We start from the raw sequence: 18,185 nt of genomic DNA on the forward strand, positions 1-18,185 counted from the left end.
TTTCCACAGAGAAAAACACATCATCCAGTTTATCAAAGCATCTGATACAGAAACACAGAGATGAGAAACTCAGGGAGAAACAAGGAGCCGCCGCTGCCAGCGAGACACGAAGTAATGGAACGAGAAATGGAACTACTGCTGCTGCTGAGGAATTAGTAATGTGACTACTTTTTAAATGAGAGTAATTGATTACATTTTCCCAGTAACACTGCTAATGACGTCCCTCAAACTTTCAAAACTTCTCTTTCTGCCACTTGGGAACGCCAAAGTGTGAAGTCGCCCGGCGCAGCTTCAAACGGCCTCAGAACCGGACACGTGTCTTGCAAGATGAAGAATAAATCAAGCGCTCCTGCTGCCACGGCGTGCGAGTCCATCAGTACGCAGCAGAACAGGAGGAGCAGTCGCAAAACAAAAGATCAAAAAATGTATTCTACCATTGTTCAGCGGAGCGTACTCGACTGTTATCTCGCCTGAGTCCGGGTCTGTTAAACTGAAAATCTGGAGCGAAGCCTTGCTGCCGTCGATAGGAACAACAGAGAAGCTGCCGGGCTTATCTGGGCTCGGCTCGTACAGATGCAGCACCGACACCGCCGGAGTTATCACACCTAAACCACACAGAGAAGAGCTGCTTCATAACAAGCCAGTGCAGTTCCACTCACAGGTGGAGAGTAACTAAATACATTCACTCAAGTACTGTACTTAAAATGCTGTGTAACTCTGGTAGTATCTTGGGTTGTGTCTCTTCCTCCATGATAAAACCCCCAAATCAGTGATTCTGTGATCTGTTGCTCTGGTAGAGGAGACTGGAGAATTAGGTTTTTTTTTCTCTCTCTCTCTCACTGCCATTGTATGGAGGAACAGTCTGAAAGTCACACTTCTAGCACAACCCTAACTGTAATGGTATGTTCAGACTACGGGCTGCATAATGTCATAGCTTTGCATTTGTCTCGGTTTTGTTTTATTTTGCCTGACGCGCTGCTGCATTTTACGCTCTGGCGTGTTGCCGCTTCCATTGAAAACAAATGACTTCCTGTTGCTTTGTGGCCCGCAGTCTGAACGCACCGCAACCCAACGAATGGCAACAAGCAGATTCTGACAATATATATTAAAAAAAAACTAGTCATGCTGCTGAATTGTTTTTAAAGCTACACTAAGCTATTTTTTTCTGACCACTAGAGGGCGACAGAAACCGCAACACATTTTGTAAACACACACAGCAAAACTGCTGGGCGACGGAAGCCCTTAAGGACAAACCGTGCATAAAGGCTAATGGCTAAAATAAACGTACCTACGGAGAAATATGTCCGGTTACCAGTCTCAGGTGAAGGTCACATGTCCCACAGTGACAAGTGAAGAGGCAGGGAGCAAGTTCACTAGTTGAAAACGTTTACTCGCTCGCTTCATCGATTCGCCATTATGAGAATGTTTTTTCAGGGATGGGAGGGGGAGAGCGCCGCCTTCAAACAGCGAGGGAGGAGACGAGCTAGTTTTAAAAAAAAGGAAAAGCTACTGAACGGGTCGGGAGGAGCTTCGACTCGGGACAAATTTGACAACAAGCAATTTGATTGGACAAGAGGCATTCCATGAGTGCTGATATACGGTATAACAGCACTGGGACGCTGTACTGTATGTATCACTCCGCTTCACAGGTGTTCTGATGTAACCTTGATTAGGCTGCGTTCACACATAGCGTTTTTTTGTGTGGAGAAAGCTCTGCCTGCAGGGGGGCGGGTGCAGTCCTGTATATGCATGCATGCTCTTTTGTGTGCCTGTGTCTCTCTGCCCATGTGTGTTCATCCCACAGCTGCATTCATCTCAGCTTTGTCCTTGCTGTTTCTCTGCCTGTACCTCTGGTAATTGAAAACGCTGGAAGAACACGGCTCAGATGAATACCTCCGTGGAAAGTATGCATAAATTGAAAAGCCGAGCGAGAGCGCCATGCGGTACATACTGATTGTAACCCGCATGGAACCGCGGACCTTTTCATCAAGCACATCAAAAGAACTCCCACATATTATTCCAGCCGCATAAAAAAAAACAAAAAACCTCCATCTCCTTCTGCCGGCGGCGTCCGCACACGGAAACACGCATGAAGAGAGAGACTGCTGGAGAGAACGGCCGCCAAAACTCCCCAGATGATCGGTTTCTATCTATGGGAAATTTGACCCGTTATTATGAATGACATGTTTTGTGATGCACTGAAAAGTATTTTCCAAAACACTATACAGGTAAGTGAAAATGTCTGCGCTCTTTTTGTCAAGTCCAACAAAAAAGAAAATGTCTCAGGTGCGTAAATTCAAAAACTCGGAGAATAGAAGATGAAAAAGAATTTGCACACTATGAAAGGTAAAAAAACAAAAAGAGGCCAGCTGATGGAGAAAATACCATCATTTATTTACATGGTGACAAGGTGAAAAAAAGTTCACCTGTTAGCGCACTTTTTTTTTCTTTTTGGTTTTTTACCTTTTATAGTGTGCAAATTATTTTTGATCTTCCAAACACTATACATCCATTTTTGTAAAAAAAAAAAAAATTAAGAAGATCATTAGAAGATCTAGTCTGTAAACAAGTATTATATTTTGTAAAACCAAGGATTTAAAGTAACAATCTGTGACATCCATATAAATAAATGTTTTGTTAGTCGAGGAATTTGCGCATTACCACACTAAGTCATCCTTTTAAAAAATACCATCATTTGTTTTAATTTTATGCTGCCTATTATTTTTTTAGAGAGTAGTTAACATTATCTTCAAATAAAAGCTGTTTAATTTGGGAATTAAATTAAATTTGCACCTTCCAACCTGCTGTTATGTACATCGATTTTTGATTGTTTCCTTTCATTTTCGCAGGTGTATTGGCCAAAACTACGGTTTTATTTGTGACTTAATACCTAGGTTTAGGGTTAGGGTTAGGGTTTAATGTTAGGGTTTAGGGTTAGTCTCTCGCTCAGTCCTGCTCTCTCCATTTCTTTCTGCATCTCTCCGTCTCCATCTTGTTCTCAGCAGTTAGCAACAGAGCCTTGGGGAAGTTGTCTCTTTTCATACAAACTGCTGATTATGACAAGGTCAGAAATCACGTTGTCTCTCTCCCTCCCCTCTCTCTTCTGTACTGTACATCTCCCTCCATCCTTCTTATTCTCTTCTGCCATGACCATGACTCTGCCTCTACCTTCCCTATTTCTGCTTCATAGTCCGACCCCTCAGGTCACATGATGTGCAGGTTCAGTGTGAAATCAAATGAGCACAACATTTTCCCAATATGATATTATGGCACAGTAAAAATTCATATTAAAGGATAAGGCTGGTGTTTTTAAATGCATTTCTTACCGTCAACAAATCCTATGAAAATAACAAAATCAACAATGCGTTTGCTCTCCTCCTGTTACTTTCTGACTTCCCACGTTCCCTTTTTAGCCGTCAACCCGGAAGTCATTGGCTCCAATTGTAAGCTAAAAACCTTTAAATACAGCTCACAAAGACATAGTTTACATTTTAAAAATCTCTAACTGTTACCATGAAAAGTCAGGCTGTTGTAGTTATTACCAAATCAAATTCAAACGGGAACAAATTCTTCATTACGCCGGGGACTATTTTCTGTGCTACGGAACTACTTTCCCGAGATGGAAAACGTGTTTACGGTCGGCTTATTAAGTCGTTTGAGGAAAAAGTCGTCCGGCCCGGTGCATCGTGATGATGAAATATGCTGCAGAGCAGCAGCATGGCTCTGTGATGGGTTTTAATAGTTTTTAATACAGTGCAGTTCTATGGCTGCTGGGACATGAGGCTGCACTGGGCACCGCTACATGGACGAGACTTGTTAGCAAAACAAATTCATTGCTGATTTTGTTATTTTCATAGGATTTGTTAATGGTAAGAAATGCATTAAAAAACACCAGCCTTATCCTTTAAACCAGCTTTGGAGACTATTTTGAACTGATGAAAGACGGAGAAAGGAGTTTGAGAGAAAAAAAGGAAGAATCTCACTTTTTCTTTGATCTTGGCTCCTGCTCTCTGTCAGACTTGTCTTTATTTAATCTTTGTTAAAGCCAAGGTCTTCTCTCTGTTCTTATGTCCCTGTTTCAGCCACTGACAGCTCTCCAAGTGGACTCATGATGAATGGAGAGGAAGATGGAGGACGAGGAAGCTTCTCCTCCGCCTCTTCAACATCGTCATCCTCAGCTTTTCTCTTTTTCTCTGCTTTTGTACACGTGTTTCTTACAAAATCTACATCTCAGAAAAATCAGTATCATCTTTTAAGTCACTCCTTAAAACTTACTTTTATGCAAAGGCATTTTCATAGTGTGGCTGTTATTCCTTCTTTTATTATTTTATATCATGATTTTATTAATTTATTTTCTCTTATCCTTGTTTTATCCTCTTATTTTCTTACTATCTTTTAGTCCCACATTTTACTCTTATGTTTTATGACAATTTTTGAACTCTATTGGTGATTTATCTGTGTAACCTTGTTTTGAAAAGTGCTATATAAATAAAGGTTATTATTATTATTATAACCACGATTGCCTCTTCTCTTTTTCCCCCTATTTAATGATAATGAACAATAATTCATTTTATATAAACACATTTTTCATTAAAAGCTAATCTCAAAAGTGCAACAGGCTCCTGACATGCAACTCTAGCCCTCCACTAGACCATGTGCTCCCCAAACGTCCTATTTCCGGTCTGCACAGGAAGTGATGCGGCAGGGGGCGCTAGACTCATGAAAAACATAGAAAATATTTAGAAAACACACAGAAACTGCCTGGGGGGGCAGAATATGAAGCAATGTGGCATTAAGTGGTGTTACGCTGTTTATCAGTTCTGCTGGAATGTCTTTTTATTCCGCAATGTGTTGATAATGTATTACGTGACTATGTACTATTTCTTCTTTTTGATTTTTATTTCATGATGCGTACCTTTGACACTAAATATTGTGACGCTCACTTATTTCAGATGACTTGTCAGCTGTCATGAGTACTTAAACGTAAACTTGTCACGTCATAAAAGTGTCTCGTGACAGCGAAACTTTTTAAACTACTTTGATTTTTTGTTTCATTTGTCAGTGTCTCTCCACTTATAAAATGACATTTAAAGGATAATGCTGGTGTAACTTTAGTTTTTTCCTGTCGCCATTACCGCCCATGAACAGACTAAACCCACTGATGTATTTCCCAGGTAACGCTTTATTTTCCGGGTCCACAGTTTCCTAGAAAGTAACTGTTAATTTCTTAGGAAGTTTCCTGAAAGAAGCATGAAGTGATGCAGCAGTTCTATAGAAACTGTCATCAGTCTGGAGAGTCGATCAGATACTGAACATTTCTACAAGAGTTTCCTAAAGAACTGCAAAACTATAAACTATTTACTGGACAAATAATAGGCAGAGGTCAATTATCAGAAGTCATGATTCATATAATTATATAATCTAGTTATTTGCTGAATTGGTTCTGCCTTGGAAACAACAGAAGAAATTGGAGGAACTTACCAGCTGAACTCTTTCTCTATTTTCTCTATAATTAGAACATAATTTCATGTTTTTTTCCAGGAAACTTCATAAGACATCAACAGTTTCCCTTCTAGGAAATTATTGGGAAATTGCGGACCCAGATAATAAAGCGTTACCATTAGCCACAGTCAGAAGCTGCTGCTGTCTGTTCCACTGCAGGTTTGCCTCTAAAAGGATCTGGTAAGAGGCTTTGCAGAGGTGTTTAATGTGGTCGTCAAAGGTCAGATGGGTGTTGGATCTCACACCCAGATAGAGCTGAGATATCGGGGATGAGGAGGAGAGGGGGGATGGTTTAGATTAGCGTTATAGCTGAATGTTGCAACAACTCAGCAAACGGCAACCTCCTTTCTCGCTCTCTTCTCACCTCTGTCGAACTCCTTCTTCCTCCTTTGCCCTTTTCCCCTTTTCCATCCTCTCCTTCTGTAATTCCCATCTCCCAGGCCGTCTCAATTATCAGTTATATAGCAGGTTCCTGTGGCCGGACAGATATAACAACACTGGGGCACAGGAGGGCAGCTGGGAGAAAGACCAGACTACACTGCATCAATACTGATCAACCACGAATGAATGATGGAAGGAGGGAGTGATAGACAGACAGACAGATAGTCCTTCTCTCTTCCTGTCCCTCCTTCACACTTTTTAACTTGTTATTTGAGAGCATCTCTCTCTCTCTCTCTCTCTCTCTCTCTCTCTCTCTCTCTCTCTCTCTCTCTCTCTCTCTCTCTCTCTCTCTCTCTCTCTCTCTCTCTCTCTCTCTCTCTCTCTCTCTCTCTCTCTCTCTCTCTCTCTCTCTCTCTCTCCCTATTGATCTGAGTTGAGGCCGTGGTCTTAGGACATGTCAGGCTCGTCCTCTGAGAGCTTAATGATTTTCTTTCACATGGCCCCGCAGAACGAAGGCAGAATATTGTGTTCTCCATCTGACAGATTGGAACGGCCTTGGGAAACTCGGGTGGCTCAAAAGATAAAGGAGCATTTGAGCCTCTTCCTCCTCCTCCTCCTCCTCAACGCCATCATCCTCGCTCCCTTTTTCTCTGCATTTGCGAGTGTTCATTATGAGAGTCTATGGCTATGTTCTCTTGTGTTTCCTTTATCTCTTTCCCATCATCTCTTTCCACATCTCTCATTCTGACCCTCTGCACCTGCAGGCAGAGGCGTCGTGACAACCCTCAATTTCCAGAAAGTGGACTTTTTGGAATATAAAATTTAACTTTTCATTCTACTAATTTACAAGATTTAGTTGTAATCATTAAAAAAAATAATATATTGGTTAATCAATATATGGAAAGATAGCAGACTACCAGCAAAATGTATCTTAAACTGATATAACAAAGAAATTAGTTGCATACGCTTATCAAAATAGCCCAACATGTCTAGTGGCCCATAATTGCTTTGCATAACCAACAAAATAAGCTATATTATTGATACATGGCACTGTCATATACAGATATATACACATACTGTATACATATAATGAAACTATTTTACTGCATTTTGTTCTATATTACTATAACTGCAGTCAAAAACACACTTTGGAGCAAAAATGCAAGATTAGTTCACTGAGCTGCATGTGAACATGATGAAAATCTCCATACGACAATTTTATTCTATTTTCATGGCCTTAATTACATTATAGTGAGGTGTTGTTGGAGTAAAAACGATATCACACTATAAAATAATTTATGAAAATATTGATATTGTGTTTTGAGTTGTATTTCTGTGTTACTATAACTGCTTTAATTTCTATTTACTGTGAGGCTTTGTGATGCAATAAAGAGCCATAGAATCTGACCAAGAGATGCTTGAAGGTTCATGATTCTCACATGCAGACAAGCTGGTGAAACCTGTCTAGTAGAAGGACAAAATCATCCAGGATCTAAAGAATAGAGTAAATGATATCGTATTGATCGATAAAATAAAATGAACGAACGAGACAAAGCGTCAAACGGCTCAAGCTCAGTGTTTAATGAGCTGCGTCTGGACGGGAAACTGTGTGACGCGGTGCTCAGAGTCGATGATGCTGAATTCAACGCCCACAAGATCATCCTCTGTGGCTGCAGCTCATACTTTTGGTGAGTTGGCTATCTCAGCGAGGAGATGTGGGTAAACTTCTACTCTTTAAATAAGAAGGAAAACAAAAGCTTCAAAAAACAAAATGCTTCCAGAGTGATGATAGTGAATCAACTGAATCTGAAAAGCAAAACCAGATGACGGTCTCACCGCATCATTTATTACTGCGTTACTTCTCTTTAAGTCAAGTCACATTGTTTCCTCCAGCACTTTTAACAAAACAGGTTTGTCACATAGTGCTTTACAAACAACAAAGGACCTAAAAAACATAAGAGTGCTAACACATCACTAGTAGTACTCTACTAGTCTACATTTTTTCAAAGACACTTTTTACGTTTACCTGCACACAATCAGCATAGTTGTTTTCCTCCCTTCAGAAGAAGCCGTTTGCTGTCATTCATTCTTGTCCAGTATGAAAAACAAACTTCCACAGAGCGATCAGTCCATCACAGGAAACATGAAGCCTTCATTTGGTTCGGTCAAACTTTCTGTTTTCTCCTTTTTTATTTCACTGAGCTGAGTTGAGTGTTTTCATCTCAGCGCTGCGTTACGTTCAGTTACGGTCAGTCAGCTGACACCACAGGAAGAAATGAAGTCTCCTCCAGGAAATAATCCTCCAAAACACTTTACTGTCACATCCATGACTTTTTTATTTCTTTGATAGAATTAAAATAGTCTTTGTTAGAATAAAATGACAAAACAACAAGTATAACGACAAAAAACAAGTAAATGTTAAAAAAATGCAATTACATACAGCATGCATTGCAAAATGATTGGGGGAAATGTAAGCTGGGTGTAGACAGATGTAAAAGGGCTGTAACTCTAAATGACACTGGTGTTTTATTTTTAAGATATGAGGGCTGATTGTGTGTGTGTGGGAGTGTGTGAGTGTGTGTGTGGGTGCATCCATGAACATCTTACATCACTCTTTTATTGATGTTCAGGACTGTATTTCACTGAATTTTCTGCAGTTAAACTCAAACATAAATTTGAAGATACAAGGCCAGATTGTGTCTGTCTATGTATGTATGTATGTATGTATGTGTGTGTGTGTGTGTGTGTGTGTGTGTGCACATGTAGGACATCTTGAAAGAAAACAACATCCCCAAAATAATCCTCTGCCTTCCTCTCCATCCTGACCCCACAGTGCTCTCTTCACCCACGGCTGGACATCCCAAGAGCAGCGTCACTACAACATCCTCGGTGTGTCAGCCGACATGATGCGCCTCCTCATCGAGTTCGCCTACACCCGCTCTGTCCCGGTGACCGAGGACAACGTGGAGGAGCTGTTGGCGGCGGCGGACCAGCTCTGCATCATGGGCGTCGTACGCACCTGCTGCGAGTTCCTGGAGCAGCATCTCTGCCCACAGAACTGCATCGGCATCTGGAAGTTCATGGACATCTACCACTGTCCGGACCTGAGGAGCAAGGCCTTCCGATTCATCCTGCGCCACTTTGAGGAGATCGCCGGTGCCTCCGAAGAGTTCCTGACGCTCTCTCTGCCGCAGCTGGTGGACATCCTCGAGCGGGACGATCTCAACGTGAATAAGGAGAGCACGGTGTTCGAGGCCGCGCTCCGCTGGATCGGCAACTCTCCTGAGGAACGTGAAGGTCACATCTCCGTGCTGCTGCCCAAGGTAACTGAGGGATGGACAGTAAGGCAGCTGTCACTATTTTCTGTTTTTTTTTTTACATCTTTGGCATTTAGATGATGGTCTTAGCCTGAGTGCAATAGTATAATCAGGGTGGTAGTCAAGACCACCTTAGTCGAGTCCAAGTCACTTTCAAGACCGGGTCCAAAGGGAGTCCAGACCAAGTAAAGACTGAGACCAGAGCAAATCGAGTCCTATTCAAGACCAAAATAGACAATAAACAGTGTGCAGGTCTTTCCAAATGCAAAAATTATGAGTTTCTTAAGGATGAACAGAGATATCTGCGGGAGCTGTGCACTAACCCCTTCAACATCCAACTAATTAGTGCATAAGATTTTGACTAATCAATGAATAGAGGTTCGAGGACCGCCACATATTAGAATTAGATATAATCCCTTTAATTGTTTGTAGTGCTGGGGAGAAATTAAACAAAGGTGACAGGCAGGAAAGTCACCATACAATAATGGCCAAGACCACGAAAAGTCAAAACAGCCATGAGTCCAAGACGTCAGAAAAGTGTTCTGGAGACCGGACTCAACACTACAGTATCATAAAGTTGAATTCCTAGATCAAATATTTGGGAGTGCAAGGGTCAAAGCTACGGATGACAAATGCAACAAATATTCATGTGTGCTTGGAATATTATAGAATTATAGAATATATTCCCAAATATCTGCCACATCTCACAAATCTGTTTAGACTGTTTAATTTCTAACTTATGTCTTCTCGTCTCTGTCCAGGTCCGCCTGGCTTTGATGACCACTGACTACCTAATGAACAACGTGAAGAAGAACGCTCTGGTGAAGGACAACGCAGAGTGCAACCTGATCATCATCAACGCCCTGAGGGCCATATTCGATTTCACCACCTCTGCCTCTGATTCCCACAACCCTCTGTCCCGCCCTCGCCTGCCCCACGCCGTCCTGTTGGCCGTCGGAAGCTTGAGCGGTGGCAGTCTGACCAACGGCATCGAGGCGTATGATCCCCGCGCCGACCGCTGGGTCACCGTGACAGACGGCCACGAGGAGAGTCCTCGGGCTTACCACGGCGCCGCTTTCCTCTGCAGCGCCGTCTACTGCGTCGGCGGCTTGGACAGGGTTGGGTATTTCAACAGCGTGCGAAAGTTCGACCTCAGCACCCGCACCTGGCACCAGGTGGCGGCCATGCACACATACCGCGCCTATGTCAGTGTGGCCGTGCTGAACGGCTATATCTACGCCATGGGAGGCTACAACGGACACGTTCGGCTCAACACTGCCGAGCGCTACGATCCCAAGACCGACCAGTGGACTGTGCTCCCACCCATGTACGAGCAGAGGAGCGACGCCAGCGCCACAACACTCTACGGAAAGGTGGGTGGAGCTAGAAATAACTCAACACACAGCTGTAGCTCTGGGAGGCGAGAGCACAGAAGTTACAGAAGCATGACTGGAATACTGCCAGCTTGACTCCCAAACTGGGAAAGTGAATACAAAATGCTCTCTTCTCCCTTAATAACTATTGAGCTACACTTACAGTACACTCACATCAACGTTATGTTGAAACGAGTTAGCTTGTGTCTTTGTTAAGTTGCACCATGAAGACTTCAGGTGCACCTTAACTAGTAGAGTGTAAAGGCGTCAAACCAAACCACTGTCACAGTAACTTTTTCACCTGTTCAATAAGGTGCGAGACAAAGTCACTATCTCTTAAAGTTAATATTCTCCAAAGTTAATGTTAACCTAGGCGATAATGAGAGAAAAAGAGGATAAACCTAACTAGCCGATTTAGCATAACCAAATATCAGCAAATTTGTACATTATCTAATAACAGTATATACAGTATATTATAAGTAGAACCCCTCATTTTTGGTAATTTGACAGTTAAAGTAGAGATAAAAAGTAAGATAGAAAGATTGTGAGACAGAGAGGAGGACGAAATGCCAGCATCGAAAGATATTTCATCTGTGAAGCCTCATTCTCAAGCCAAAAAAGCAAATAATACAGCAGTTTTATTATTCCAGTATTCAGCATGGGGATATATTAGCTCTTTTCGGTAGACATTTCTACTAAAATAATTTTAACTAATTCTGCTCTAATTAGTTGCTTACTCCTCTCTATTGTGACTTTATTGTTTGTGGCAGGCCACCGTAAGCTGAGCCAGAGGCCTGCGGTCGATGTTGTTGTAATTCCTCCTGGTTGCCAGCAGAGGTCTATAAAAGATCACGGATTACTTAATACCCCTTTAACTCTCCCTAGGTGTTCATCTGCGGGGGTTTCAGCGGGAACGAGCCCCTGGCGACAGCTGAGTGCTACGACCCAGAGACCAACCGCTGGACGCTGATCGCCGACATGAGCAGCAGGCGCAGCGGCTTGGGCGCCATCGCCTACAGAGAGCACGTCTACGCAGTAAGGAGCACACAAACACTGATCACACTCATGTAACGCTCAACGTCCATCTCCTTTAACTCAGCTGTCACAGTTCGCCGCCAGGTTGTTTTAGGCCAGCCTTGCTTCCTTTTCCCTGATGAAGTCCATCTTAGTGCAGCCTTAGGGATTCGATCCTGGTCCATTCTGAAGACATGCCCTAGCCATCAAATTCGGTGGCGTTTGATCTCCAGCACCACACTGTTGCACTTAGTCATCTTGTGTAGCGGTTCATTTGAGATCTTCTCAGGCCAGAAGATGCAACAGATTTTCCTGAGCCATCCATTGTGGAAGGCATCGATCTTTTTCATGTCACATGTCACTCGCCAGCAACCATACAGCATCTCAGCATGGATAGAGTCTATGCCGGCAGCTTTCCCACCCTTCATGGCTTTGATGGCATGCTTGACCTCTTCCTTAGTTGGGGGACTGGTGTCAATGTCAAGGACATCCTCTGCTGGTGGAGGATTAGCAGGATCATCTGGCCCTAGGCAGTTGAGTACTTCGCGAAAATGCTGTACCCATCTCATGGTCTGTTCGCGTTCTGGCGTGAGGATGTTGCCATCCTTGTCTTTGACAGGGGCCGACTGGCTGGTGTTCTTGCCACTGAGTTGCTTTGTGATCTTGTAAATAATACTCATCTCGCCTCTTGCAGCAGCACGCTCAGCTTTATCTGCTAAGTCCTCTACAAAAGCCCTCTTGTCGCTCCTAGCACTCTTCTTCACCTGTCTGTCCTTTTCCTTGTAGGCTTCTTGAGCCCGCTCTTGGAGCCTGGGTGATTTGGTGCTCAACATCTTGGCCTTCAGTTCTTTCCGTTCTTCTATTTTCTGCCAAGTGCCAGGTGTTAGCCATTCCTTGTTCTTCCTCTTTCTGTAGCCTAAGACTTTGGTGGCTGCCTCTACATAAAACTTTTTGATGGTCTCCCACTTGCTGTTGATATCTGAGTCTTCATCCGTAGGGTTAGCCAGAGCACTCAAGCGGTTCCTCAGTTCCAAGCCAAACTCCTTGTTGGTCTTTTGGCATTTCAGCTTGGCTACGTCGAGATGTTTCCTGTGATGACTCAGCTTTGCCACTTTCCTTAGTTTCAGCTTGATGATGGCTGTTAGAAGGTAGTGGTCACTGTTGACATCGGCTCCACGGCAAACTCGAACATCTTGAAGAGACCTGTGCCACTTTCCATTGATCAAGATGTGGTTGATCTGATTGATAGTGGAACCATCAGGTGACTTCCATGTGAGCTTGTGGATTGTTCTGTGTGGAAAGATGGTACCACCAATGACACAGTTGTTGTTCAAGCAAAAGTCAACAAGACGTTCACCATTGTCGTTCATTACACCGCATCCATGCCTTCCCATAGCTCTCTCGCAGTCGGTATTATCAGCTCCAACCTTGGCATTTATGTCACCCATGATCAGAAGCATATTGTGCTGGGGAACTTTAGAGACTGCCTGCTGTAACTCCTCATACCAGTCATCTTTTTCCTTCTCCGATTCATTTGATGGTGCATAACACTGAATGATGGTGAGCTTACAGTGCTTGGAGTTGAAGAGGGCTCTGATCAGCCTGTCACTGAGGGGTTCCCACTCTAACAAGGTGTTGACCTTCTCCTTTGAGATTATGAGGGCCACGCCGCGTGTGTGTTGATCGTTGTGCTCAGAGTGCAGGATAACAGAGCCGTTGCTCGTCACTTGGCGTCCAGAGCCGGTCCATCGGCATTCACTAATCCCCAGAATGTCCAGCCCATATCTTCTCATTTCACTGGTGACCTGCACTGTTTTAGAGCTACGATCCGCCTAGGAGCATGGAATGTCCGCACCATGTTCGAGAGAACATGGTGCGGACATTCCATGCTCCTAGGCGGATCGTAGCTTTGGGCCCAAGTAGACTATCTTTCGCTCTCCTGACTTTCTGCTGGAGGCTTTCATCAGGAGTGGTCATACTGCCAATAGGTTGGCTCAAGTCCACTGCAAGGTCCGTGGTAGTAGTGTTCATCGTAGTTTCCGTAACATGATGGAGTTTTTACGGGGTGGAGTTGTTGGCACCACGCCTCCCTGCCGTAAAGATCTGCTAAAAGAATTGAATTAGTCTGGGTTTCAGAGGAGAGTTATAATGCACACAGCACAGTGGTTCTCAACCTGGGGGTTGGGACCCTCCAGGGGGTCGTGAGGTAATTTTGGCAGGTCGCAAGGTGATTTATAGGACACGAACCAACATATTTCTGTTATACAAATTCATTATTATGTCTGGTTTTTTCTGTTTTTCTCAAATTTTTGCTTTTTTCTTGTGAAACACTGAATAGTTTTCAGCCTCTCTGAACAACCTGAAAATGGAAAATCATTCTCTGGTTGGACAGTCTTTAACGGGGGTCATGAGTAGGCGTCGCTTCGTTATAAGGGGGCACGAGGCAAAAAGGTTGAGAACTGCTGCACATAGCTCATGAATGCAGCACCAGCCCCTCCTCCGCTTGAAACCTCTGACCCATAATCCACCTCTCTTCTCCTAGGTGGGCGGCTTTGACGGCACCAACCGCCTGAGCAGCGCCGAGGCCTACGACCCGCTGAACAACACATGGCGCACCGTGCCCGCCATGCTGCAGCCGCGCAGCAACTTCGGCATCGAGGTGGTGGACGACCAGCTGTTTGTGGTAGGAGGCTTCAACGGCTTCGCCCCCTGTTTGAACGTGGAGCGTTACGACCAGAGCGCTGACAAGTGGCACGAAGCCCATGACATGGAGGTACTCCGCAGCACGCTCAGCTGCTGTGTGGCACACGGACTGCCCAACATTGCAGAGTATGCCGCACCTCGCGACGCCCTGCAGCGCCCTGCGGCTCCCCGGTGCCGAGGAGCCCGCTGGCGGGACCGGGGGATCCGTCTAACATCTGGATAGGTCTATTTTTAGCCCAGTCCCGCCCTATCCACCTTGGCGTAGACTGGTGTTTGTAACAAATAAATGAAATTAATTTCTCTTTGCATCTAACAGGAGTGGTACTGTTGTTATTCTAATAATTTCCAAGATTTTTTCAGTTTGTTGGACTCTTTGTTTGACATACAGTATATTCACAAATGTGTCTTGCCTGTCTGGACACATTTGTGAATATATGTCTTCCATCTGGTATCTTATAATATGCACTCTAAGATATTCATACTATCAGATTTACAGATGGAGGTAACATATGTGCATAAATCTGTGCAGAATGTGCAAATGTGCAGAGTTATCAATCACCTTGTAAAATTAACAGATGAAGGATCATAGGCTGTTCAGTTCAACCTTTAACTGTGGATTAAATTAATGTTACTCATTCTCCTTTCCTCTCAGCCAGAGGTGAGCACATGCTCCAGTCCCAAGTCAGTCTCAAGTCTTGAGGCACAAGTCTCAAGTCAAGTCTCAAGTCTAAATGTAGAACAGCAAGTCAAGTCAGAACAAATCAAGAGTCCAGTATCAATTTGATATCTTAAAGAAAACTAAATATCTGGGACTTTTCAATGCAATATGGTTTTAATAGGATAAAAACTTGGTAAGAGCATCATGAGTTTGATTTCTATAATCAGTTTCAACTTCAATAAATTCAATCATTCCATACAAATTCAGAAAACAGAATTTAAATTCAGTCGTCTGCTGGAACAAATCTCATCACTTTCAAGTCATTTACACAAACACAAGATCTCAAGTCAAGACTTTATAAACCTTTTCAAGTCATCAAAGTACAAGTCAAAGTCAAGTCCCAATTCACCAGAACCCAAGTCAAGTCAAGTCTCAAGTCTTCTCTTCATGCGTCAAATCAAGTCTCAAGTCTTCTCTTCATGCGTCAAATCAAGTCTCAAGCTATTAAAACTGTGACTCGAGTCCAAATCATGTGACTCGAGTCCCCACCTCTGTATTTTAGAAATATTGAATGACTCAGATGGGAACAACGGGGACTTTGACTTATGCAGGAATACCGGTGTATGCATCAAGTCTCAATTCTGACTCGAGAGAGTCGGTGTGGAGCCACTGGAGAGGCGTTTCACGGATAAACACCTCCGACAGACTCACACCTGGGCTTCCTGGACTCTTACAGTTGCTTTTGCTAAATCACACAAATAAATCTTTGTATGTGGAAACACTGGTGTGTGTGTATGGGTACCTTCTATCAATCTAGAAGTAACGTCAGAGCGGCCGGATAAGTCAGTCACTAGTGATCGGTTCAGAGACATCGGTCGCTAGTGATCCAGCAGATTTCCCTCCAGATCCACCAGGTGGAGAAACAATGGAGAATGGAAAATGAATGTGGTGGTGATTTATTAATATTAAAAAAGATACACACATTGACACGATTCGCTCCCTTCCTCAGACTCTCTCTCTGTTCCCTTTCCTCCTCCATCCATCTCTCTTCACCCCTCCCTCGCTCTTTCTCTCTCTGCCATCCTCTCTCTCTCTCTCTCTGTCTGCCTCACATCTTCCCTCCCTCCCATCCCTCCATAGTTAATTCCAGTCTCCCAGGACCTTTCAGATGTCACCTATAGCAGGTCTTTGTAGCCAACCTAGACGACACTGCATGAATACTGATCAGCAGGCGATGGATGGATGGAAGGAGTCAGCAATAGATAGGGATAGATTAATAACAACAGGTGAAAGACTAACAGCTAAATAATGGATGGACAGAAAGAAGGAATGGATGAATGGATAGATAGACAGGTGATACATACACGCACTGACAGATAGATACCACTGTGGACAGGGGGAGGAGGTAGAGATGGTGAACTCATCGGTTCCTAGGAGTGCAGCTCAACAACAAACTGGACTGGTCATCATCATCATCACTGAGGCTCTACAGGAAAGGACAGAGCAGGCTGTTCTTCCTGAGGAGACTCAGGTCCTTCAACATGTGCAACAAGCTGCTGCAGATGTTCTACCAGTCTGTAGTAGCCAGTCTGTTCTTTGCTGTGGTGTGCTGGGGAGGCGGCATCAAGGCAGGGGAAGCCAACAGACTGAACAAGCTGGTGAGGAAGGCTGGCTCTGTTGTTGGAGTCAAACCGGACAGTCTGGAGTAAACTCCGTCCTGGAGAACCCCTCTCACCCTCTCTACGACGAGCTGAGGCTGATGAGGAGCAGCTTCAGCCACAGGCTCCTCCTCCCATGCTGCAGGACGGAGCCTCAGGCTCCTCCCCCCTCAGGCTCCTCCTCCCACGCTGCAGGACGGAGCGCCTCAGGCTCCTCCCCCCTCAGGCTCCTCCCCCCTCAGGCTCCTCCTCCCACGCTGCAGGATGGAGCGCCTCAGGCTCCTCCCCCCTCAGGCTCCTCCTCCCACGCTGCAGGATGGAGCGCCTCCTCCTCCCTCAGGCTCCTCCTCCCTCAGGCTCCTACTCCCACGCTGCAGGACGGAGCACCTCAGGCTCTCCCCCCCAGACTCCACCCCCCCTCAGGCTCCTCCTCCCATGCTGCAGGACGGAGCCTCAGGCTCCTCCTCCCACGCTGCAGGACGGAGCGCCTCAGGCTCCTCCCCCCTCAGGCTCCTCCTCCCACGCTGCAGGATGGAGCGCCTCAGGCTCCTCCCCCCTCAGGCTCCTCCTCCCACGCTGCAGGATGGAGCGCCTCAGGCTCCTCCCCCCTCAGGCTCCTCCTCCCACGCTGCAGGACGGAGCGCCTCAGGCTCCTCCTCCCTCAGGCTCCTCCTCCCTCAGGCTCCTACTCCCACGCTGCAGGATGGAGCGCCTCAGGCTCCTCCCCCCTCAGGCTCCTCCTCCCACGCTGCAGGACGGAGCGCCTCAGGCTCCTCCTCCCTCAGGCTCCTCCTCCCTCAGGCTCCTACTCCCACGCTGCAGGACGGAGCACCTCAGGCTCTCCCCCCCAGACTCCACCCCCCCTCAGGCTCCTCCTCCCATGCTGCAAGACGGAGCGCCTCAGGCTCCTCACCCCTCAGGCTCCTCACCCCTCAGGCTCTCCCCCCTCAGGCTCTCCCCCCCAGACTCCACCCCCCCTCAGGCTCCTCCTCCCACGCTGCAGGACGGAGCTTCAGGCGTTCCTTTGGCGCCGGCAGCCATTGGACTATTCAACACCATCAGCCATGACCTGTAGGATCCTTGTTTACTGTTTTTCTGTTGCTTTTATACTGTTTTGCCTTGTTTTATGGTTTATGCTCTTTTTGCCTTTTTTTGTGTTATGTTTTACTCTGTTTTTGCCTTTTATCATTCTATCTTATTGTTGTTTTACTTTTTCTCTTTTAGTAGTTATTGTTGTCTTTGGACTTTTTTTTATTTCGACTGTAAAGCACTTTGTAACTGTTCGAAAAGAGCTGTATAAATAAAGCTCATTATTATTTTTAAAGCTTATTATAAACACACATAAAGATGCAAAAACATACGTATAAACGTATAAATCTGACATTGCTGCTAAATATTTTTCCCTCTTTTAACAAAAGCACGTCCTCAACACAGACCCAATACACACACACACACACACACACACACACACACACACACACACACACACTTCTGCTGTGGTTGCAAGATGTTTCTCTATTGATCTCGCTCGGCCCACAGAGAGCAGTTGGAGCCTCACATCTGCCTGTGCTGCACTTTA

At 44.9% G+C, this 18,185-nt stretch overlaps 1 protein-coding gene across 1 annotated transcript; it reads left to right on the top strand.

Moving 5' to 3' along the window:
- Positions 1-7,419: 7,419 nt before the first annotated feature.
- On the top strand, positions 7,420-17,681 carry LOC139920372 (kelch-like protein 10). The gene is made up of 7 exons (XM_071910371.2): positions 7,420-7,571; positions 8,717-9,206; positions 9,962-10,573; positions 11,459-11,608; positions 14,130-14,461; positions 14,943-14,948; positions 17,429-17,681. The coding sequence occupies exons 1-7, from the start codon at positions 7,420-7,422 to the stop codon at positions 17,679-17,681; spliced, it is 1,995 nt and encodes a 664-aa protein (XP_071766472.2).
- The last annotated feature ends 504 nt before the right edge of the window (positions 17,682-18,185 follow it).

The sequence above is a fragment of the Centroberyx gerrardi genome, chromosome 14 (assembly GCF_048128805.1).
Source record: "Centroberyx gerrardi isolate f3 chromosome 14, fCenGer3.hap1.cur.20231027, whole genome shotgun sequence".
Taxonomy (NCBI): Eukaryota; Metazoa; Chordata; class Actinopteri; order Beryciformes; family Berycidae; genus Centroberyx; species Centroberyx gerrardi.

What these genes read in the sequence shown, in the direction of transcription:
- LOC139920372 (XM_071910371.2), top strand. Translation starts at nt 7,420, where the DNA reads ATGAACGAACGAGACAAAGCGTCAAACGGCTCAAGCTCAGTGTTTAAT. An exon ending in TCTCCGTGCTGCTGCCCAAG is followed by an intron (nt 9,207 to 9,961) that starts GTAACTGAGGGA and finishes GTCTCTGTCCAG; the next exon opens with GTCCGCCTGGCTTTGATGAC. An exon ending in CCACAACACTCTACGGAAAG is followed by an intron (nt 10,574 to 11,458) that starts GTGGGTGGAGCT and finishes AACTCTCCCTAG; the next exon opens with GTGTTCATCTGCGGGGGTTT.